Source organism: Salvia hispanica, chromosome 3 (assembly GCF_023119035.1).
Source record: "Salvia hispanica cultivar TCC Black 2014 chromosome 3, UniMelb_Shisp_WGS_1.0, whole genome shotgun sequence".
Lineage (NCBI taxonomy): Eukaryota > Viridiplantae > Streptophyta > Magnoliopsida > Lamiales > Lamiaceae > Salvia > Salvia hispanica.
In genome coordinates this window covers 25,427,200-25,450,677 of record NC_062967.1, presented here as the reverse complement: position 1 = coordinate 25,450,677, position 23,478 = coordinate 25,427,200, and the positions used below count along the sequence as shown (strand labels likewise).

The 23,478-nt window shown below is 37.6% G+C and overlaps 2 protein-coding genes and 1 non-coding gene across 3 annotated transcripts; 2 read left to right on the top strand and 1 right to left on the bottom strand.

The window, feature by feature from the left end:
* The first annotated feature begins 2,333 nt into the window (after window positions 1-2,333).
* LOC125216449 (DENN domain and WD repeat-containing protein SCD1-like) lies at window positions 2,334-14,857 on the top strand. The gene is made up of 29 exons (XM_048118159.1): window positions 2,334-2,945; window positions 3,526-3,667; window positions 3,782-3,882; window positions 4,132-4,195; window positions 4,327-4,440; window positions 5,150-5,364; window positions 6,163-6,217; window positions 6,313-6,396; window positions 6,545-6,740; window positions 6,851-6,974; window positions 7,070-7,121; window positions 7,208-7,252; window positions 7,733-7,808; window positions 7,918-7,991; window positions 8,069-8,119; window positions 8,301-8,458; window positions 9,004-9,051; window positions 9,392-9,449; window positions 9,544-9,627; window positions 10,755-10,977; window positions 11,086-11,270; window positions 11,536-11,600; window positions 11,786-11,909; window positions 12,370-12,551; window positions 12,696-12,767; window positions 12,849-13,009; window positions 13,090-13,131; window positions 13,544-13,752; window positions 14,446-14,857. The coding sequence occupies exons 1-29, from the start codon at window positions 2,476-2,478 to the stop codon at window positions 14,539-14,541; spliced, it is 3,570 nt and encodes a 1,189-aa protein (XP_047974116.1). The 5' UTR covers window positions 2,334-2,475; the 3' UTR covers window positions 14,542-14,857.
* A 284-nt stretch (window positions 14,858-15,141) lies between these two features.
* TRNAD-GUC lies at window positions 15,142-15,213 on the top strand. Its single transcript has one exon. It is a non-coding gene; the product is annotated as a tRNA-Asp (tRNA).
* Window positions 15,214-21,761: 6,548 nt separating this feature from the next.
* Window positions 21,762-23,108, bottom strand: LOC125216241. Its single transcript, XM_048117900.1, has one exon. It carries the CDS (start codon window positions 22,969-22,971, stop codon window positions 21,895-21,897), a length of 1,077 nt encoding a protein of 358 aa, XP_047973857.1. The 5' UTR covers window positions 22,972-23,108; the 3' UTR covers window positions 21,762-21,894.
* Between the last annotated feature and the right edge of the window lie 370 nt (window positions 23,109-23,478).

Genomic DNA, 23,478 nt, shown 5'->3' with positions numbered 1-23,478 from the left:
AGAGAGAAGAAAATAAACCATGACTTTGGTTTCTTGGGCTAAGAAGGAGCTTGCAAAACTTAAAGTTCAAAGCTCCAAGAGGCTGCTCTTGCCTCCTCCTCCTCAAACAACCACCTTAAAGACTTCTGTCAACAAGGTGTCTCTCTCTCTCTCTCTTTATTTACTATCCGTTGCTAATTATCATAATTCGACTAGTAAAAATAGTTAGCAGCGGATTAGCAACAGATCTATGCCGTTGCGTGCTGCTAAATTTTAGCAATGGCTTAAATTGCGCTACTAATATTTTAGTAACGGATTAGCCAACTTATTTTATTATTACTATTTTATTTATTTGATTGTGAAAACCAGGTGTCTGAATTGGCTGCTGATTTGAGATGCACCAAATGCAGAGAGAAAGTTGCTGCATTAGCTTCAACTTTAAATGGTGATGTGTTATATATATGTGCGTGTATAGTTTTTATAATTTTTATGTAGTTTAATTCGATGTTAATTTTGTTATGCAGATCTGGAGTCGATAGTGGTGGATGTGGTTGAGAAAAAGGTGACGCTCACACGAAACCCAATCAACCATTGAGTTATGAAGTCATATGTATACATCTTGATAAAATCCCATTTCATTATTGGGAGTTTCATGATTTTAGATGTTAAGTGTTGAATATATATATATATATACCGACAGTTTTACTGTTTGTGGTGTCGTTCATTTGTAGGCCTAACTGGTGAGATTAAGAGGCATTTTAATTAATGAGTTGCATAAAATTGGGTTTCAATAATATATTTATTGAAAAATTAGGTGACATTTTAATAGTAGATTGAAGGTATTACTCATATAGATATAAATGAAAAAATCATTGTTAAAGAACATTTTAGTCCAGGAGCATGAATCCTCGAGGAAGATAGGAATCTTTCTTTGCTCCATAGTCATGGGCGTCTTTTTGCAGGTTTGTGGCAAGTATAGATTCTCGGAGATTTAGGGAATTCTTTATGTTTTAGTTAAATGAGGAATAAAAATTTCACTGGTCCAAACATATTGTTGTAGAAATTACTTCTCTCTCTTATTTTTTATTTTTTTTCTCTCTTTTTGTAATTGTGTTGGCTGAACATACACAGCATGACAATACGTTTGAATCACCAAAATTTTATTCTAATGCCTAAAGGCGACCCATGAGAATGGAATTGGGCACTTTAGTGGGCTTTCGGCCCATTAAAAGTATGGTGTGATTCTAACCACATCAATTAATCCATTTACTTCAAAGAGTCATGAATTGTGTTGAAGATGCGATTTGGTGTGCTATTTGTCATGTCCTATTCCAAGACTCGAGGAGCATAATTTTTTTAACCAAATTGGTATGGAACCTCACTTTTATGAATGGAGCTGAGAAACGCAACTGTTTTTTGAACCAAAATGGTATATATATTCACTTTCGTGAATGAACCAACAGTGATAATATTGAACTCGAAAAATTGCTGTTATTTAAATTAATTGAGAGAATCATATGGAATTTAAAATTTTGTGATGTTTTAGGAGAGGGAAAAAAATTACACTTAAGCTGTTATAATCAGCTCCACATGGCATTACTTACAGCTATTTGATTTTCATATATATTTGATCTTAGTTATATATCAAGATATAGAAAAGATATAGTAGTTCGCAATTGAATACTAACATACGCACTAAGGAATATTTTACTTACCCCATTCACCTACTTTCACAACATTTATCAAGTATCAACATCCACACGACCAAACATCCCCATCAAAATATCACGTGTGTAAGATGGCTACACGGTAAAAAAGGTTAACGTCTGAGATCAAAGATATCGGATTCGAGTCTTCCATGACGCCGCTTTTAAATTTAAATTCATTTACTCATAAAAAAAATACAATGCAGCCCTTTTCTTATCGATATTCATTTTCTTCTTTTTCGTTTCACATGGCTAATGGTTGTGTATATTTTAACATTCTAACTAGTAGATTGCTTTGCGAATAATGGAACATACAAATTGCATTAAAATTTAAAAATCATACTCCTGTAAGTTCGTCTCTATTAAGAAGTTGAAATGATTGAAGAGGTTGTATACTTACATATCGTTGCTTCTAAGTATGAAAAGAAAATTATCTATTAAAAATGATTTCTTAATTAAGGGTAACATGAAGATGAATTCAAACTCTGAACGTACTCGTATTTATTTTTTCCGTTGGTAGTTAGTGCGCATCTGCATGTATGTTTACTCATCCAAATAAAACAGATTTCGCCTGCATTGGAAACAATTGCGACCCTCCAACTTCAATCTCCCCAAATTTCTCTCTAATTTCACCTCTCTGCAACACAATTCGCAATCCAAACAACTGCTTCCGATCATCAATCACCACAACAAGTTTCCGATCATCATGCAACACAACCGGCTTAACGTTTGCTCAACAAATTGGCGAATTTCCATTTGATTCCACGTCGACGTAATTCCCAATCCGAAAATGCCGCCGATCTTCGAGTACTTCGTCGTGTGCGGGATGGGACCGGAAATCCGCACCCTCGACGGCGTCCGCGGCTACCACGGCATGCTCACCATGTACCTCTCCTCGCTGCTCGACCAATACCCTCCCTCCAATCACGCTCTCTACCCGCCGCCGCCGCCGCAGCTCTCCACCTGCGTATTGCCTGCCGGCGTCCAATTCTACTCCTCAGGCTTCGATTCCGACGATCCGTCGTCGTTTCCGCGCAATTACCCCATCGTGCTGACTGAAGGGGACGGCTCCAAGATTTACGTCAGCTGCATCGCGTTTAGGGATCCCGTGGATGAGGACATAGTGGAGGCGTTTCGCATTCCCCCTGGTTCCTATGCGGATAAATGCATCTGTCTGGTCTCGCGATCGCCTAGTTTCCGGATTCTGCGCGAGACTTTGGAGGAGATATTCCTACTTTGTTTCTCCAACTCCGGTAGCAGGTACTATGATTTTGGCTTGATTATGCTCATTTTATTGTTTACTTGGTTGCTATCGCGAAATTTATCATGATTTTTTCTGAAAAATAATTGATAATTATGCTCATTTTGGAGTGCAAGAAACTACAGCACACTGTTTTTGTTTGCACTAATCATGCTTGTCTAGTTTCATAATTCGGTATAATTTGAAAGTATAACAACCTATCTGAGGAGGATGGTTTGAATTGAACTCTTATACCAGTGGTGCATGGGATGGTATTTCATAACCTCTGAATTGGCTGTTACTATTCTTTTTTTCTTCCTTTCTCAAAAGAGATATAGAAAGGCAATGCTTATGCCGCACTATTTTCTCACCAACAATCATCGTTTTATGCTTGCGGTCCGAGTAATGTTTGAAATGGGAACGATCATTTGATCAACTTCGAATTATTTAGTTTCAGGAAGTATAACAAAAAAAATTCATGGCTGCATTGTCGATTCTAAATAGAGACTTCCCTTCCTTTCCTCTTAAAATGATTGTGGTTAGGCAAGCTTTATACTTGTATAAAGTGGGTATCATTGCTAAGATTCTAAACTTTTTCAGCTTGCAGTTGTGGGAAATTGTTGCTTTTTTAGTTTCCAATGTACCTTTGCCTACTCCTGGAAAGGAACGAGTATTCTTTACCATTGACAATAGTCTCCTTGTGATTGATGTTCCGCCTAAGGATGGTCTTCCTCATGCTGATGTATGTAATTTTTTGCCTTTCCCACCAGGTTCTAGCCCTCAGCATTACATTTATTGTTTGTTGCCATGATATTTTGTTTATCTTATATCATTGTCTAATTTTTTGCCATGACAGATATCCTTCCAGCCGTTGGTCCAGTGTTTGGATGTTGATAATCTCATCAAACTATTTACTGCAGTTCTGCTGGAAAGAAGGATTTTGCTGCGCTCTGACAAGTACTTTCCTTGGCCTTTTACACGAGGAATAATTTTCCACTAATTGAATTTTCTGGGGGTTTCCAGTCATTCTTAGAATCAGTTTTTCATGCATGAATAAAACTATACTTTCATTGTGCGCTTTGCTGTTCGTATAATCTCCAGTTCCCAGGATCCAATCTACTTTATCTATATGATATGCATCATCAGAGAATGTGGATACTTATCAATTTTACGGATCACTCATATGCCTTTGAATGATCTCTGCAGATATTCTCTTTTAACTCTTGTATCAGAGGCCATATGCCATTTAATATATCCATTTCGATGGCAGGTAAACTAGTGTTTCTTTTACTTTTTTTTTAAAATGTAATATACATAAACAAAATTCTATATAATGAGATAGTTATTTTTCCATATCTTCCAAGGAGATTTTCTGATCTTTTAATGTTTGTTGTGCTGAAGCATGTCTACATTCCATTGCTATTTTTCAGTGGAGTTGACTATATTGATGCTCCTACACCCTATATGATGGGCCTCCATTCAGGTGTTGATACTTTTGGCCTACTCATGGATGGTGTAAGTTCTTGGATTTAAAACATATGAAGACTACATATTACATGTTCTGAGTTTATTCCTGTTTTAGACTTCTAAAGGTACTAGCAAAGGTGGCCTATTCCTTTAAATTAGTAATTAGTAATTTAATAATTTCCAAACAAGCATACAAATTTTAGAAATGGGATAAAGACGTAAAAGATGTGGTGTTGATGTGGAAATGTAGAAGTTGTTTTCCTAGGTACACCATTGTAGGGATAAATAAAAAAACTGGTGGATTTTAACTTTTGATGTGGCACTGATATGTCATGTCAGCCTCAAGCACGCAAGCAAGTTGCAATGTGTGTGTGTCTGTTTGACTGCTACATTTCGAGTCCTATTATCCGTTTCTAATTTCAGTCCCAATCTAGATCAAAAGCCATGCTTTCTCTCTCATACTCATGCTTAACTCTAGCGTGTTATATTGCTTCTGAACAAAAAGAGCTCGAAGTCAGTACCATAAAGGTTCCAGTGAAACAGAAAAAGACACAAATGTAACTAATTATTTGTGTTGTAAGTGACAATGAAGTCATATTTTATGCTTGAAGTATTTTGGTTTTAGCTCTGTTTCTGGAAGTTCTTCATAAGCCTTGTAAAAGGAATGACACAGCTAATTCATGAAAATGCCGTTAACAGAACTATGTTATCTTTCCCTGCTGTAGTTAACTATGTTATCTTGTCCCTGCTGTTGCAGGTAGTTGTTGTTGACCTTGAGCATAATCTCATCACTACAACAGAAGAAATTCCTCCATTACCAGAACCAGAGTATAGTTCATTGCGCAGTGAGATAATGAAACTATCACATCCAAATGTTTTTGGCATAGACCACATGAAGGGTGGTTTTTTCACTGAGCAATATCCTAGAGTTGGCAGCAGGCTGTGGGAAGAGGATGATGATCTCCATTTTAGGTGATTATTGGTGGCTAATTTAAATTTCTATGAAGTAAATATTGATGTTCTGCCGTTTTCATCCAAGCTGAATTAAGATATTATTTCTAACCCAATGAAATTTTTTTCGTGATTTCAAGTTTTCAACCTAAAAAGACATTATACTGATTTTTGTTAATTATGGTTCAACCACTCCTCTCTCCACGCCTACCCAGTTACTCCACCAAACATGCTCTTCTAGTGTTTTATATATAGGCGTGGTTCACATTTGTTGAATGAGATCTTTGAGTTCCCCTCTCTTTAGAAAATCTATAAGCATCTCGTTTGGCCTTTAGTTATGGTCCTTATGGATCTAACTTATATACTCGGAGTTTTCAATGGTGTCAGAATATAGTTTAAGTGCCTTGCAGTACTAGTAACCTCATACTTATTAAGTAGTTAGATTTCTACCCTTCTCATAAGTGGTGGTGTTTCTAATAAAAATATTGAGAATTTATTATGATCTAATGCAGCTTCTGCACTTTAAGAGAAGTCTTAAAGTCTGTAGTGTCCACATTGGACAATGATTAAATAAAGACAGTTGAAGTACAAAACATGAAATTAATGATAGGGTGTTAAGATGTTACGTGCTTGATATTTTTTACTATTATTTATACGGATACATGCTTATTTTTGAAGTTGTTGGCCGAAATGTTGCTTTAGTTTATTATTTACTTATGTGCTATTTTTATTTGGCCTGACCTGTATAAATGAAGAAAAATGTGTATAGTAGTACTTTCTTCAGCTCTGTCATAATTATTCTTTTTCTAATTTTTGCAGGATTATATTCCTAAAATTCTTTGCATCAATTTTAGATGGCTATCGCAATTTTGTAGTATGAAGCTTTTACCTTATCGTTCTTAAAAATCAAATAGTTGGTTTAGCAGCCTACATAAAACGAGCAACGGAAATTTTTCCCCCCTTTATCAGGAAAATGCTGGTACTAATGTCTTCAACAATCAGGCTTTTCTAAAGAAGCGTTCTCGGTCAACAAACCAGCCTCCAGATCCAATGGTTAGCTGTCCGTTTTGCTTGACCTTCAGAAATTTAGACCTCCTATTCTTTAATATTCTAACTATCCCATAATGTCAGTTTCTGTTTTTTTTTTCCCTTTGGATGTAATAAGATCCATGACCATGTATTTCATGCACAACTTTAACAGATAACTCAGTTTTTAGAATCCCAAGGATTCTTAGATTATCTGGAGAGAGGCATTGGTTCTCAAGTAAATGGCAATAATCTTCTTGATAAGTTACAAGATGCTATTAGCATGGGACAAAATCCGATGTCAATATTTTCTTCACTTTCCATAGAGCCTGAGGTTATAACTATTTATGGTCCTGAAGAAGGGAAGCCAGGTAACATCAGTACCTCTGTATCTAAATGCATCAAGATTAACATGTACAGTTAGATGAAAAAGGTCTTTGAGGTGCTCAGAGTTGGACTTCCTGTTGACCTACAGGATCAGATGTCAAATATTGTTATGACAGGTTCCCTTCAAATTTTAGAACCGAAGAGCAGGAAGAAAAAAGGAAGCAGATTCTAGCTGCAGCAACTGGAGCTATAGAGTATTCTGCAAAGCAGAACATGAGGTGTGACATAAAAGAAATGGAGAGGAATCTTTGCATTCTAACTAAATCGATTTTCTTATTTCTTGAAACCATAAATTTTCTTATTTCTCTTGTAGTTCAACTTGTGTGGACTCTAATTCTGGAAGTGTGAGTCCAACAGAGAGGGCTGTGAGTATCATAACAATGTAGTTTATGTAGTCATCCAACTCAATGTATGTAACACCAATAATTGGACTAATACATACTTCTTGCAGGCTGAAAAAGAGCGCATGGTTTTGGACATTAAAGTGAAGCTTCAGGTCTGTTTGCTCAGTTTTATGGATATCTTTATTACTTTAAATTGTTCTCGTGTTCTGTTAGTTTACATTCCAAGACCTCTTCTTTAATTGCTATGCCTTTAAACTTTTCTGAATAAGGAAGAATGGGATAACAGTTTGAATAGTAGTTTCATTCCAGTTTCTGATTTTGGGCTGAAAAATCTAAATTCTTAGTAACTTCCTGGCATTTCGTGTTGATATCCTTCCTGCATTGCATTCCCTTTGTTAACAATATTTTTTGGTAGGATTCATTATTTTATTAGTCGTTACAGAGATAATGATATTCTATGAGTTATATATTTTACTTTGGTTAGGGCATAGCCATTTCTGAGTTAGCTCCAAATTTGCACCACTGTCTAAGAGTACCCAATTAAAATGCTTCCTTGGAAGCAGGATATCTTTGTTCATTCTGTTAGCGACCAAAAAAATATCTTTGATTTCTTTGGGCTTCCAATTAAACAGGGTTTGTGGCTACACCTCTTGAAGCTTGAGACTACGGAAGATCCTCTTTCATCCTTTGAGTATGGAACTATTCTAGGTATGATCTTGTAACTGGATCGAATATTTCACCCTTCCGTAAAAGTAGAGTAATGCCCTTTGTTAAGGATGCAGAATCATTTACTAGAACATGTTTATTACTTTATCAGCTCTGATCGAGTATGATGCGGAGGGAATTGGCGGTAGTGGATTTGTTGAATGTATAAAAGAGCACATATATTCAGTAAGTAGTATCCCAGAGGCCCATGATGTATGTCCTTACGTTGATTTATTAAATCAGTCGCTGTTTGCCCCTCACAGGGATGGAACTGTCAATTGACGGAAGAGCAGTTTATTGCAGTGAAAGAACTGGTTTGTTAAGCTTTCACACTCTCTTCTTCTATTATTCTTTTGAAAGCAAAAAAACACTCAAATGTTTGAACCCTTTGCACCAGAAATTCTATTATCATATTTAGGAAATGTATATAGATTTTGTAGTAGAGGAACTCTTATGCAGATAATAATTTTTCCTTTATTTTGTTTATATTGATAGCTAAAAACAGCCATTAGTCTTGCTATTGCTCGGAATGACATGGTAACTATCAGAGATGCTCTTGAAGTGTCTGCTGTAATGCATAAAATGGACGTAAACAATGTCTTAGATTATGTTCAGCGTCACCTACGTTCTCTTTCCATCTGGGATGAGCTACGGTATGCATATCTTCTTTTCTGTTTGTCTCCAGAGTTGAATGTTATTTTTATGTAACATCTTTTATGCCATCTGTTCAATCACATAATCTTGCATATTAATCAGCTATAATATTATGCTTGTTTAACTCTTGTCAGTTCATATAGTGGCCATTAATTCTGTAGAATATGTTCTCAAAGATATCCAGATCTTTTATTTTGATGTCAGCATGTATCGATGGATAGTTGGAGTGGCCACTATTGCTAGTAAAGAGAATGTTTTATTCTAGCTTAATATGTTGAACCATGAAACATGTTGCTTGTCAACTTGAAACGTTCCTGTGTTTAACGAGGAGGTGGAATTTCATGCACTAGTCAAAGGATTAATTGAAGTCCTAACATTTTCTCAAAAGAAACACTGATTTTATGATGCAAAATAATGAAACCTAATATGACAGAAATCTTTTTACAATCGAATAATGCGCCTGTTAGCATAATATTTTCTCTCAATGACGGTGTATACACATTTCTCAATTGTTTTTAATCATATTTTACGTGATTAATTGCAGGTTTTGGGAAGGGTACTTTGACTATTTGCTTGACTGCTTCTCTAGCAAGTAAGGAACTTGTTGGCTTAGCCTGTCTATATGCCATATCTAGAAAACCTTGCAATGATGCAAGATATTGACTCACCACATACAAAATGAAACAACCCAATAGATTTTTACAGCTGCCTTAAAATGCCAATTTCTGGTTATAATTTTTATTCATAATGTCATAATGTTCTATGCTATTGCATAATTCCTCTTGATAGAAACACTTTCAGAGACTTTTATCTGGTCATATAAACTGTCATTTAATTATATATCTAAATAAAATGAAACTATTTACATGTAGATTGCAAAGTTTATCACCAATGACTGGCTTCTGAGTTTTTTTATGCTGTTCTTATTTCAGATCAACCAACTATGCAATACTGGCGACAACACAATTAATCATTGTGGCATTACATATGGTAATTCTTTATGGGGTGTTTCCTTCTCCAATCTCAATTTTAATAGTTGATATAAGTCTGCCACTCCAACTATCCTTTCTTTCTTTTCATGGAGGCTGGACTTGGACTACCTGACAGCGAAGCGTGGTATGTGATAGAAACAATAGCTGGAAAGAATAACATTGGGTATAAGCACATTGTAAGTTGAAGCACACTTTGGTTAATTGACCCATTATGAATGCACCGTGGCTCAGATATTGCAATATAGATGTGAAATTTCCCCCTCAGTTTTCAAGCTATGCATCCCTTAAACTTGGTAAAGTTGAACACATGTACATCATATACCATGCCTTACTCCCTGGTTATCATTTGGAATGCAGTGTAACTCGGTTGTTTTATTTCAACTAACCCTCAATCTGAGCAACAATGGCAGCTGGAGAAAACTCTAGTCTTAAAATCATGTATAGTTCATAAGGTTAGACTGTTCACAAGTGAATCTACTATGTAAAGACCGGTATTCAAGGTGTGCTGCAAACTTCAGGCTACAATTAACCTTCTCATCATCAATCATCGTTCTGAAATCGAGGTCTCTTTTTGCAGCAGCTGCTGCAGGAATTCTCAGTTAAACCAGACATTGTTTCCTTTCATAGAACTAACACTTATTGACTCTCTTCCATGTTGACTTAAAGCTACTTCTCCAGCTGCAGACGGTTCAAACTAGTTCCTCATACTACAGCAAATTCTGCTCTTAGAAATTTCACACTTATGCTCCTTTCCTCCATTCTCCTTTTGTGTTAAGATCCTGTTATGCCATGAGAGGGAGCAGGAATCAGAATTTCCATGCCCATGACTGATGGAATTGAAGTAACATTTTAGGTTGTAGCATTAGCCCTTCTGGGATAAGGGATAAGGTTATCTTGAAAATTTAATAGAAGTGTCTTGTTTGCTTTAAAAAATTAAGAAAAATAACAAGAGTTAATCCTTTTTTACATTTACACAAGAATATCACCTAATGGCAATATTATGCCTACAACTGCAGAAGAATATCTTTAACAAATTATTGGAATTAATATACAGTAATCTATCTTACAGTTCACCATTCCTAGGATCATTGTTTTTGACCCACAACTTTGTAGATCTCTACATCGTTATCCTGAGCTTGTTCAAAAATATTAACATAGAATGAACATATTTCATGGCTTCCTTCTTGAGGGTCCCAAACTGATGCACGTGTACCTTGTTTCGCTTTAAATGTTGTCATTCTTTTGATTTTTGTCCCTCCGGTGAATAATATGCATGATACATTATTTTGATGGTTTTCGTTAGATAAATCTCAGAGGGTACCTGTCACACCTACGACAAACTTGTATTGGGTATTGGGGAATCCATGGTGGAAAATCACAGTTTGTATCTTGCTATGGATTGCCTGCTCTAGATCCACTAGAATCTCCAAGTACTGGTGAACAAGGTTCCGAGGCTTCTGGTGTTGGAAGGAGCTGGGTACAAAGCATGTTTAGCAGGGAAAGAGCCCTCTCTTTTACTCGTTCGGGTAAGTGGACATCTGAAAGTGGCAGTTTAGGTACATTATACTTTGTTTGGAGTTGAATCTTACATAATTTGATGGTCCTGAGCCAACGATGGAATTTTTCTGATTCAGTTCCAACTTTGCGAGATGTGCCAAGAAGAGTGGGGAAGAAAAAATCTCAGACCAACATCCGCATGCTAAGAGGTCACAGTGGAGCAATCACAGCATTACACTGTATTACGAAAAGAGAAGTATGGGATCTAGTTGGTGATCGTGATGATGCAGGATTCTTTATCAGTGGCAGCACTGACTGCACTGTAAGGTTTTCATTGGATTCTAAATTTATGCCATCCTACATTTTATGGCCAAATGGTGGTGTGAAGATACACTCCTCCTACATTTCTCTTTCATATATAAATTCTTCACATCCCTCGTCAAAAGGTGCTATCGATAATATCTTGAGATCCAAAAAGTGCTAACTGATAATATATTTATAGACCGGAGGATCATATTTGATACTGTATATACATTTATGGACATCTTTGCTATAGATTAGGTTGACTCAACACTTAAAATTTGCAGGTGAAGATATGGGATCCCACTCTCCGTGGTTCAGAACTGAAGGCAACTTTAAAGGGTCACTCCGGGTATCATTTTACATGCCCATCTTGTTTTTGCATGCTTTTGTTGATTATAGGGTAGGGTAGTTAATCTTCACTTGCATGCAGATACAACACAATGCATGCAACACGCAGTACATGTTACCGTTGCAAATGTTTGTTATTTATTCAGAATTTAATATTTAATATTTCATCATGATTTATCTCTTAAGGATTGTGAGAGCCATAAGCTCCGATAGGCGGAAAGTGGTATCAGGATCAGATGACCAGTTTGTTCTAGTGTGGGATAAGCAGACAACTCATCTTGTCGAAGAGCTGAAAGGCCATGAAGGCCAGGTCTGGTTAGAGTACTTATTGTTGTATCATATAGTATAACTTTTTAAATGTTCTTTCTGCTGGGAAGGTAGAAAGTCTTTATCTGTATCTGTCTAAGTGAATTCTGTTCTTTTGAAAACGCCACCTATCAATCAATGTTAACATGACTTAAACACTTGGACATCTCACGCTGTGTCCCTGTGTAGAAGTATGATATATTTTCTTAATCCAAAGGGCTTAATCAGATAAATATTTGAAATAAAAATTTATTCAAAATCAGATTATACTTGTGAAACTCCAAGTTGCTGCAAATCTTTTGAGGTCGGTGTTGCTTCGTATATTCTATAACAACCTTAGGCACTTCACTGGACAATCAATAGAAATCAGATCATTCATTTTTCTGATGCTTCTTAAAAAATTTACTTTTAATTTCTAGTCAACAACATTTATTGACTTGTCCTTTTTTTATGTTGCCTTATAGGTCAGCGCCGTGCGCACACTATCAGGTGAGCGTGTTCTCTCAGCTGCACATGATGGAACTATAAAGATGTGGGATGTGAGGATGGACACCTGTGTTGCTACTGTAGCACGTTGTTCAAGTGCAATTCTCTGTATGGACTACGATGACTCCACTGGTATCTTGGCAGCTGCGGGCAGAGATGTGTACGGCACTTAAAATCCTCCTCTATATTTTTGATACATGCATCTGTAGATAGATCACTGCCAGGATGGTATCTGCTCATTACTCATAAGTTGTGTTCCTGGCTTCATTTCCATAGTCTGAATTATTCATACATCCTTTTTAAGTGTTGCAAACATTTGGGATATTCGGGCTGGAAAGCAGATGCACAAGCTGTTAGGGCATTCAAAGTGGATCAGGTGAGTCTCAAATTTACATATATTTATTTGGCGCGTGCGGGAGTTGTGGTAACTGATAACTATAATACTCTATTGACACAGGTCCATAAAAATGGTTGGACACACTTTAATAACAGGTAGTGATGATTGGACTGCTCGGGTGTGGTCTGTCTCCCAAGGAACTTGTGATGCTGTATTGGCTTGCCACAATGGTCCAGTTTCATGTGTTGAATACTCTAATGCAGATAGAGGAATTATTACAGGTTAAAATCACTTCTCGAGTGTCATTGTGATGTTTCATGTTTGAAGTTTTTTTCTGAATAACTTTTCGTTCATTATTTAGGATCAAGTGATGGCCTTCTCAGATTTTGGGAAAATGATGATGGTAAGAATGACTTAGTTAATGCAATTATTGTGCATGGGAACATCTTCACAATAGAGTTTGTATGTATTTTCTGCTTGGTTCATTGCTGAACTAACTTGAAAGGCCTACATCACACATTAATATCTGGTTTAGAAAGCCTCTCTGGCCTCTTTGTGATTGTTGTGTGCTTCTCTCTAATTTTTAACAAATTATTGGAGATTATAATCTGATGAACTAACAATCAAGGTAAATGATTATTCTAGGATGCTACATTTTCTTTTGGTCTGGAATGATGTAACAAAAAGGTGACACAGGGAGGGCTGTGCATTTATTCGAATGAATTGATGTTTCAAATTACACTTCTGAATGATAAGGTTTTGATATTTGAAATGTAAACATGAGTGCATGATATTCTGGATTTTCATAACTGTAGGTTCTGTAAAGTGCACCAAGAATGTGACAGTTCACAATGCTCCCATATTGTCCATAAACGCGGGGGAGCAATGGTTGGGAGTCGGGGCTGCTGATAATTCTATGTCCCTCTTCCACCGGCCTCAAGATAGGCTCGGAGGGCACACAACAACAGGTCCAAAGATGGCTGGCTGGCAACTCTACAGAACTCCTCTAAAATCAGTCGCAACGGTAATTCATTTTCCTGTTCACTGATTTCATTATCATCCTTGCGAACATTTAGCTGTTTAAAGTGGTGCATTCTGAACTTGTCCTAGCAACAGTTTCATATGTCCAGGATATATATTTTCTTTTGGATTTTTTATCATCTTTTACCCCAATTTTTCTTTTCTTTTTCTTTTTCTTTTTATTCACAGAGATGACATATGCCTATTTAGGAACCAAAAAATTATTTTCTTACTACTCTTTAACCAATGCAATTCGCTAGAGATAACAACACTTCAAATGATCTCTAGTCTTCCAGAGTCAAATATTTTTGAACTAGTCATAACTAAATTATATTAGAAGACGACATGCCTGGTTAAAGAGTATCATAAAATAAATCACTTAGATGAGATCTTCAAATCGAAGACTTCATTTCTCTATGCATTCAATTTCCATTGCCAAACCGATTCTCACAATCTTCCCCAATGGCTGGATATCTATAAGACCAAACACAATGATGATATTTTACCTCATTTATCCAATAGTCTGTGCTACCAAAAGTTATGTGATTTCCAACTCTATGTATCCTAGAACATGACAACTGAGAAATCTAATAAAACTGAGGGTGAACTGATTAAAATTTATTGTTAATTTTGATTTTTTGGTGAATCTTGTTTTGGTCCTTTACTGTGTTAAAAATGTGGTATTTATCTGTTTCAGGTGAGATGTGCGACTTCTGACCTCGAGAGGAAGAGAATATGTGGTGGGGGGCGCAACGGAGTGCTTAGGCTGTGGGATGCAACTATTAACATCTAAATGCTTCATCTAAGTTTCGCCTGCAGAATAAGATTACGTTAGCTCAGCTCCAAGGCAACTGATTATGTGATTGTCTAGTTTTTCTTCATTCGGAGTTTAGTTCAATCTAGTGAATAGTATCCGAACTACTTGTTGAGAATGCGACTGGCGTTTATACTTGCATTCATCTGATTCTCTAACGCGGGTTTCTCCCATGTTTAATACCATGGAAACCCAAAAAATATAGCTTCATATATAGACATGGTAACAAATAAAAACAGATATGAGAGTAGGAGGAGTATGGATTTATAGAATAAAGAACTTGGGGTTTACATTCGACGACACTTGCCACAAGCTTATGCTCGTAAGTCTATAATTATGAATTTTAGTAACTCGTTTGTTCTCAGCTTATATGATCCTTACTTACATTAAGTGTTTTCTGTTCTCTCATATAAATAGTAAAATAGTTCAGTAAATTATTTAGTATGGAGAATTGCATAAGGTATGCAGAATTTCCTTACCCCCAAAACTTGAACATGCATTAGTGAATATTGGCGCTAACTGGTAACGACTATTTAAAATTATTAATAAAAACATTGCTACTCCAAATCATTTCAACAAGTCGTTGTAGTATAGTGGTAAGTATTCCCGCCTGTCACGCGGGTGACCCGGGTTCGATCCCCGGCAACGGCGTTTGATTTTTTTTACAAATTTTATAATTTCAATTATTTTCTTTAATTAGAGAACTCGAACAAGAAAAAGTAGACAAATTAACAACACAATCTTGTACAAGATCGAAGATGATGAGTATATGGAGGAATCAACATTAGATAAACATAAGTAATTGCAATACATATCACTAAGGTGATGTCTTTTCATGCTCAAACTATAGATAAGAGGTTTTGGTCCTTCAAAAACCATGAGTCGCAGATTTCTTACATAATTTACATAGAACAAGCCCAAAAGTGACTTGTTTCCTGGAACAAAGCAGAAGCATGAAAAAGCGGAGGGATCCTCAATCCCCAAAACCTTATATACAAAAATCAAAAATCCCCATTCTGGTTCTGTGGAACATGCGATGGGGTGGTCGCACCATAGGAGGCGCTGGGGAAGACTTCCTTCTCAATCTCCGCAGCAGCATCCTGGTGCAGGGACTTTGCACCGGGGGAGGCGCTGGGGATGACTTCCTTCTCTATAGTAGCATCGTCACACAGGGGCATTGCACCGGGGAAGATATCCTTCTCAGTCGTATCGCCTACTAGGTCTGCACCACAAGGGGAAGAATTGCTGCCAAGAGAAGACCACATGGAAACCAAATCCTCAATCTGATTCAGGGGCGACAGGGACGTCTCACCAGAGGTGGCGCCAGGGAAGACTTCCTTAAAAGAGCTGCCAATCTCACCAGAAAGAAGGGCGGCTTCGATAGCATCTTCGGAAATCTTGTCAGCATTTACTTCCCTCATAAGGTCATTAGCAACTGAGACAACAGTTTTGAAAGTTGATATATCAAACAAGCCAAAATAATGAAGATAAGCAGCTCTAACATCATCGGCCGTGTGACCCTCTTTCATCGTAATCTCACTGATTTTCTTCTGCTTATCATATGATGCCCTCCATATTTTACGATTCGACCCAAGTCAATCATGTAAGCAATGTGAGCCGATACAAGTGCAGATTTAACCAGACCATCGCAATTTCTCGGTATCAAAGCAGCAAAACCAGAGTGCTTCATGCAAGCAGGCAACTCATGAGTTCTCATAGTAGAGCCATGGTAATCTTTAACCAAACTAGGAGATCGATGAAGCATCATACAAAGGAGCGAGTAAAAGTGAAAGTATGTTTTGAAAGCTTGATCCTGTCAGTTGAATTCCACTTAGTAGGTATATCATAAATCCTAATCAACTCTCGAATTCTATCAGAGCCGCTTTTCACAATCCTATTAAGCTGGTTGATAAACCAACACTGACACAATGATACATGTCAAGAGCCACCTGGCTCTGGGTTGTTCGTCTTGCCTTGTTGGCATTAGCAACAAATTTGTCAAGGATAGCATTTAAGTCAAAATTATCAGAATTAGGCTCCCAAGGGAGACTATCAGTATCATCCACTGAAGTTAGGAAGTCGTCTATTTTTAGTGAATCAAGCAAATTACTAGTAGCCATTGCCTCCATTTCAAGTGTTGAGCCTTCAATTTTGTGGATTGTAGGGAGCAATATCTAACAGCTTACCTTAAAACGCAGACAGAGAAAGGCGTCGACGAGGAAAGCGCTTCCGGCAGAGAAGGATGTTCAACTTGGCACTATAATTAAATTAGGTGGCGTTTTGTCATGACTAATAGTCATGAGACTAAGTTGAGGAGGTCAATCTTATGAACCAAACATGATACATATTTAATCATGAGATTTAGTCTTGTCAACCGAACACCCCCTTAAGGGTTTCCGTAAATACAAACCAAATATACGAGATTGTAAATGCTTTTTCGACAAAGAAAGAATACAATTTCTACTTGAAAAGTTGTGTCAATTAAAGCATGATATTCAAAAAATTAAATTGTCACTCAGAGTGGAACATAATTTATTCTTACTTACTTAAATATGAAAATAATTTTTTAACATAATATCTTTATAATAATACCTTATTTTATGTATTTAATACTCCCTCCGTCCCGCTTTAGGAATCCCGGTTGATCAATTTCAGGCGTCCTGCTTTAGGAGTCCCGGTAAGGATAAACTAATAAAAAATGCCTACAAAGTAAGTAAAAAAGTGTTAAAAGTGATAATCTTTTTTTCATTCTTTTTACTTAATCATTTATGGTCCCACCAAGTAACCAGGGTAACGTAAGTAATCCTGCCTGTCACCCGGGTATTTTTTTTTTCTAAGAACAACCTATAGATCATAAGAGGTTCAATGGTTCTCCAACATGTAGATATCAAAAACCATCATTAGCAGGTTATTAACATAACTACATAGAACAAGCCCAAAAGTGACTTGTTTCCGAGAACAAAGCAGAACACATGAAAAAGTAAACCCACAACCAAGGACATGCCGAGTGGCCCCTCAAAGGTTCAAAACCAAAACATTACATACAAAAATCAAAGTCCAAACTTCAATAAGGAAACCAAATCCCCACCTTGGTTCTGTGGAAGATGCTACTGGGACTGCTCACCAGAGGAGTTCTCCATAGTAGCAACGCCACACAGGGACATTGCACCAGAGGAGGCACTGGGGAAGACATCCTTCTCTGTCGTATCGCCTACGTCTGCACCGCAAGGGGAAGAATTGCTGCCAAGAGAAGAGCACAGGGAAACCAAATCCTCAGTTCGATTCAGGGGCGACAGGTACGTCTCACCAGAGGTGGTGCCGGGAAAGACTTCCTTAGAAGAGCTGCCAGTCTCATCAGAGGTGGCCCCGGGGATGACTTCCTTAGAAGAGCTGCCAGTCTCACCAGAGTTGGCGCCAGGGATGACTTCCTTAGAAGAGCTGCCAGTCTCACCAGAGTTGGCGCCAGGGATGACTTCCTTAGAAGAGCTGCCCGTCTCACCATCAGGCGGCGGCATTGTCTGAACAACAGAGAGAAGGGCGGCTTCGATAGCATCTTCAGAAATCTTGTCAGCATTTACTTCCCTCATAAGCTCATTAGCAACAGTGACAACAGTTTTGAAAGTTGCTATATCAAATAAGCCAGCAGAATGAAGATAAGCAGCTCTTCCGTCATCAGCCATGCGACCCTCTTCCATTGTAATCTCACTGATCTTCTTCTGCTTATCATATGATATCATCACAGATTGAAATCCTCCGTACATGATTCGACCCAAGTCAATCATGTAAGCAATGTGAGCCGATACAAGTGCAGATTTAACCAGATCATCGCAATTTCTCGGTATCAAAGCAGCAAAACCAGAGTGCTTCATGCAAGCAGGCAACTCAGGAGTTCTGATAGCAGAACCGTGGTAATCTTTAACCAAACTAGGACGGCGGTGAAGTATCTTGCTAGCAAACAAAGGAGCGAGTGAAAGTGAAAGTATCTCTTGAAAGCTTGATCCTGTCAGTTGAATTCCTCTTAGTAGGTATATCATAAATCCGAATCAACTCTCGAATTTTATCAGAGCCCCTTTGCACAATCCTAAAAAGCTGGTCAAATCTTATGTTTCCATGGGATAAACCAATCATGACACAGTGAAGCTTGTCGTGAGTCAGCTGACTCCGTGTTCTTCTAGCCTTTCTAGCATTAGCCTTAAATTTGTGAATGATGGCATTTAAGTCGAAATTATCAGAATTAGGCTCCCAAGGGGGACTATCAGAATCAGTATCATCCACTGAGTCTGAGACTAGTGTATTTTCGAGTGAATCAATCATAATTGCAATGTCAGTAGAATTAAGCCAAGTTGCAAAGTTAGTAGCCATTTCAAGTGTTGAGCTTTCAAATTGGTTCTGCAAATTTCTAACACCTAACCTTGAAACACTGTGCCAACATCACAAGAGGAAAGAGTTTCCGGCGGTGTTCGCAGTTGCCGTCGGAAGGGTGATGTCGCCGGAGAAGGAATGCCGCTGTTGCTCAGCCTTCGCTAATTAGGGTTTCAAAAGCTTAAACCAAACACATTATACTACTAAGCTAGATTAAATTATTCATGCTTCGTACCTTTAGAACATCCACAGTGGCTTTAGGCCAGCCACTCTCTCTTCCTGCCATCTCATCTCAGCAGCACTAAAATTCCACCTGCCACATCAGATTTAGGTCAGTCGCAATAAAAATAATTCAAAAAATACTATATTTACGGAATTAAAATTACGATTAAATTACGAAATTAAATTTACGACACATATAGGGAAAAATTAATTCATTTCATAAAAAAAATACAAAGATTAAAAAAAATATACATGATTTTTTTTTTAAAAAAAAGGGCTTCCACGCACGAGCCCCGCCATTCTCTACTCCTCATCGTCGTCCTAGCCGGATCCACGAGATCGATCCCATGTCATGCAATGACAAAAGGTCATCCCCGGTGAACTGCGTCTCCACTGTGTGAGACGAAGTCGTCCAAAAATCCAGAGAGGGACGATAGACCGTGTCCCCACCCCGGTGACCCCTGCATCCCGGTATGCATACCGGATTGCATCCCTCCCTACAAGACATGCATCATCCCCATCATCGATCGGACATTTGGGCACACCCCTGCCCGCCGCTGGCTTGTCAGCCGCCCGGCATCCCCCACAGTTTTACCTCCCCCACCGCTCCAGCCATCATCCCCATCGGTGATTCCAGGGGACGTTAAACCACTGGAGGCCCGTCTCGCCCCATCCAGATCCCACGGGTACCGTGAGTTCAGAGATCCACTCGTCGCCATTTCGGATTTGGACTCGTTGTTGTGATCCATCGCTTGATGATGCTCTTGTATTTAGAGAGAGAAAACTCGTTAAAACAAGTGGTGCAAATGAAAATGAAATTAAAATCGCGTTTATATAGGTTTTCAAAAATTAAAAAAAAACGAAAAAGGGCGCTGGTCAATCGCTGGCCGATCGGTATGCCACAATGGCGGCCAACGCATCGGCCAGCGCCAGCCAATCGGCTAGCCCACGCCGATTTCGGGCTGGCCGATCGCAATGGTTCGGCTAGCCGACCGGCTAGCGACGCAAATCGGCTAGCCGATTGGTTAGCCGGCATTGTGGTCTGTGGATGCTCTTATTGCTCGAGAAGCCTTTAATTTGGGTCAATTGGCAATGACTACCTAAATTACAAATTATTTACGCCTTCTGTCTCCTTCTAATTACAAATTATTTAAACAATTTTATTGCTTAAAAGAAGTTTAATTTGGGTCAATTGGCAACGAAGTTTAATTTGGGTCAATTGGCAACGACATACCCGAATTACTTTTATATCTTCTATCACACATTTCCTATTTAAAAAGAAATTTTAAATATTTTTATTTTGTAAATTAAGTAGAGAGCGAGTAAAATAATAGAGAAGAAATAAAATAAAGATAGTAATATTTCTATTTTAAAAAATATTTCAATTAGATTGAATATCTAAAAAAGAAATGTATGTCGTTTAACATAATTGATTCTAGGGCTGGGGAAAAATATCGAAATACCGAAATACCGGTCTTATCGAATCGAAAAAATACCGAAAATACCATATTTTCGGTATACCGTGACTTTCGGTACGGTATGATACTGATACCTAACCGAAAGATTTTGGTAAGGTAACGGTATGAATTTTCTAATACCGTGGTATACTGCTGCATACCGAAATTCGGTATATGCCGTAAATTAAGGTATATACCGTAAACTAAGGTATATACCACAAAAATATAAACACAATTATATATAAAATATATTTTATATAATTTTAAATTATAAAATCTATTGTTAAATATAAATATAATTATGAATAAATTATATTTAATTTATTTTTAAAATTATAAACTATAAATAATATTCTAAAAACTCTAATTTTCTATTTTAATTGATGGTGAAATTCAGGTATACCGCAAAAGTAAGGTTTACCGAACTTTGGTACGGTATACCGAGAATGAAGTACGGTATCGGTATGGAAATTCGTCATACCGAAAATAACGTATAGCGAAGTTCGGTATACCAAAACTTTGGTAAGGTAAATGTATGGTATACGGCATGATGGTTTCGGTAAGGTATGCCGTACCTACCCACCCCTAATTGATTCTTACTAATTTAAATTAAGTGACGTTGTTTCTCTTTTAAATATATATAAAATAATAAATTTAATCACAAAAAATATTTCAGGTTCAAAATTTTATTCGGGCGCTATACTATGGCTTAAAGAAAAACATATAAACATATTCCTTATAAATTCAAAAAGTAGTCGTAGTATAGTGGTAAGTAATCCCGCCTGTCACCCGGGTGACCCGGGGTTCGATCCCCGGTAACGGCGTTTTCTTTTTTAAATATTTCAAGTTTAATTCGACTATATACTTTGGCTCAAAAAAGAAAAAAAAAACAATAAATGCACACGAAATAAAATAATGTTTGGGGCTTGATTATTAGATTTCAATGTTCTTGTTAAACAATAAATTGTCATGAATGCTTGTGGTAATTATTACTCCATGCATCATGCCAATTATACAAACATCTCGCCAACAAGTGATCAAATGACCGATTTAATTTATTCTTGTTCGCAGATTGATGAGTTTATTAAGATCTAGACTTCATTGTCTACGTTCATAGAGTAGATTCATTGACTAGCATTTCAAAAAGACAAATTCAGATATCACAAAGAACTCAAATTGAGACATTCTTGAAGCCAAATTCAGATAAAGATATTCTTAAAGCCAAACTTTGACTAGGCATTCAAAAAGACAAATTCAGATAATGACATCCTTGAAGTATACATAAATAAAATCAAAGTCCAAACTTCAGCAAGGAAAGCAAATCCCCATTCTTGTTCATCCTAAGAGTCGCTCTGGGGATGACATCCTCTTTCGCTATGGCGCCAACATCTGCCCGACAAGGGGGAGAAGAGCTGCCATAAGCAGTTAACAAGGAAACCACATCCGAGCTATGGAAACAATAGAACAGGGAATCCAAATCCGAATCCAAACTCAGGTTCACTAAAGAGGGCGGCGGTGAGACTTCCTTCTCCCTTGCCAGGAAAACATAGAGAAGTGCGGCGTCGACATGATCTTCACTAATCCTGTCACCATTTATCTCTCTCATAAGCTCATTAGCAACAGAGACAACAGTTTTGAAAGTTGCCACATCAAACAAGCCAACGGACCAAAGATAAGCAACTCGTTCATCATCAGCCGGTCGACTATTTCTCATCGCCATCTCACTGATTTTCCCCTGCTTTTCATACGATTTCATCACAGATTCAAACCCCCTAGGGTTTATGATTCGACCAAAATCGATCATGTAAGCAATGTGAGCCGATTCAAGCACAAATTTAACCAAATCATTGCAATTCCTCGGAATTAAACCAGCAAAACCAGAGTGCTTCATACAAGCAGGCAATTCAGAAGTTCTCATCGTAGAGCCACGGAAATCGGTAACCAAATTAGGGCAACTGTGAAGGATATTACTAGCAAGGCGAGGGAAACAAGTGATGGAGCGAACAAAGGTGAGAGTATCGCTGGAAGAGCTGACCCTGTGATTCGAATTCCTCCTAACAGGAATTTCGTAAACCCTAATCAATTCGAGAATTCGATCAGCGCTACTCTTCGTAAGCCTTTGGATCTGGTCGTTTCTTATGTTTCCCTTCAATAAACCAACTACGACGCAGTGAAACATGTCGAGAGTGAGATCGCTCTCTGTTCTACATGCCTTTATAGCATTAGCACGAATTTTGTTGATGATGTGATCCATCTCAAAACCGACATGATTAATGATGCGGAGGTCAAAAGTAGGCCCTAAGTCTAGATGTTTGAGTGAATTGCAGAAATACTCTTCCAAATCGTCCACAGGTTTGATAAGAGACATTTTTAAGTGTGAAAGCTTAAAACAGCTTACCGTGAAACACTCGGGATTATGTTGATTTGAGGGAGGTGGGCAGCGGTTCGGTGTTGTCGCCGGAGAACCGGAAGAGAAGAGGCTGCTGTGTCTCAGCGTTTTCTACTTAAGTTTCAAAATATATGTAGTAATAAAAAACTAGGGTAACACACCTTTATATACATTACTTTTTTAAACCCGCAACCCGTCAGCTGGCCCGATATTCCGCCAAATTTATAGGATTAGGGTTGGAAATTTTCAGCCAGATAAAATCAAAATTAGCCTGCACCCCATTAACCTGCAACCCGTTAGAGCCAGACCCAAAAACCCGATGGACTGGCCTGAAAATCCGATAAAATTTCCATTATTCTATTTTTTGACTTCTAATTCGACACTTCATTGATTAATTTTATAGTATATAAAACTAAAAAAGTAACTTTCAATTTATATTAAATATCCAAATCATATATTGAATTTTTATTAATATATAATTAAATT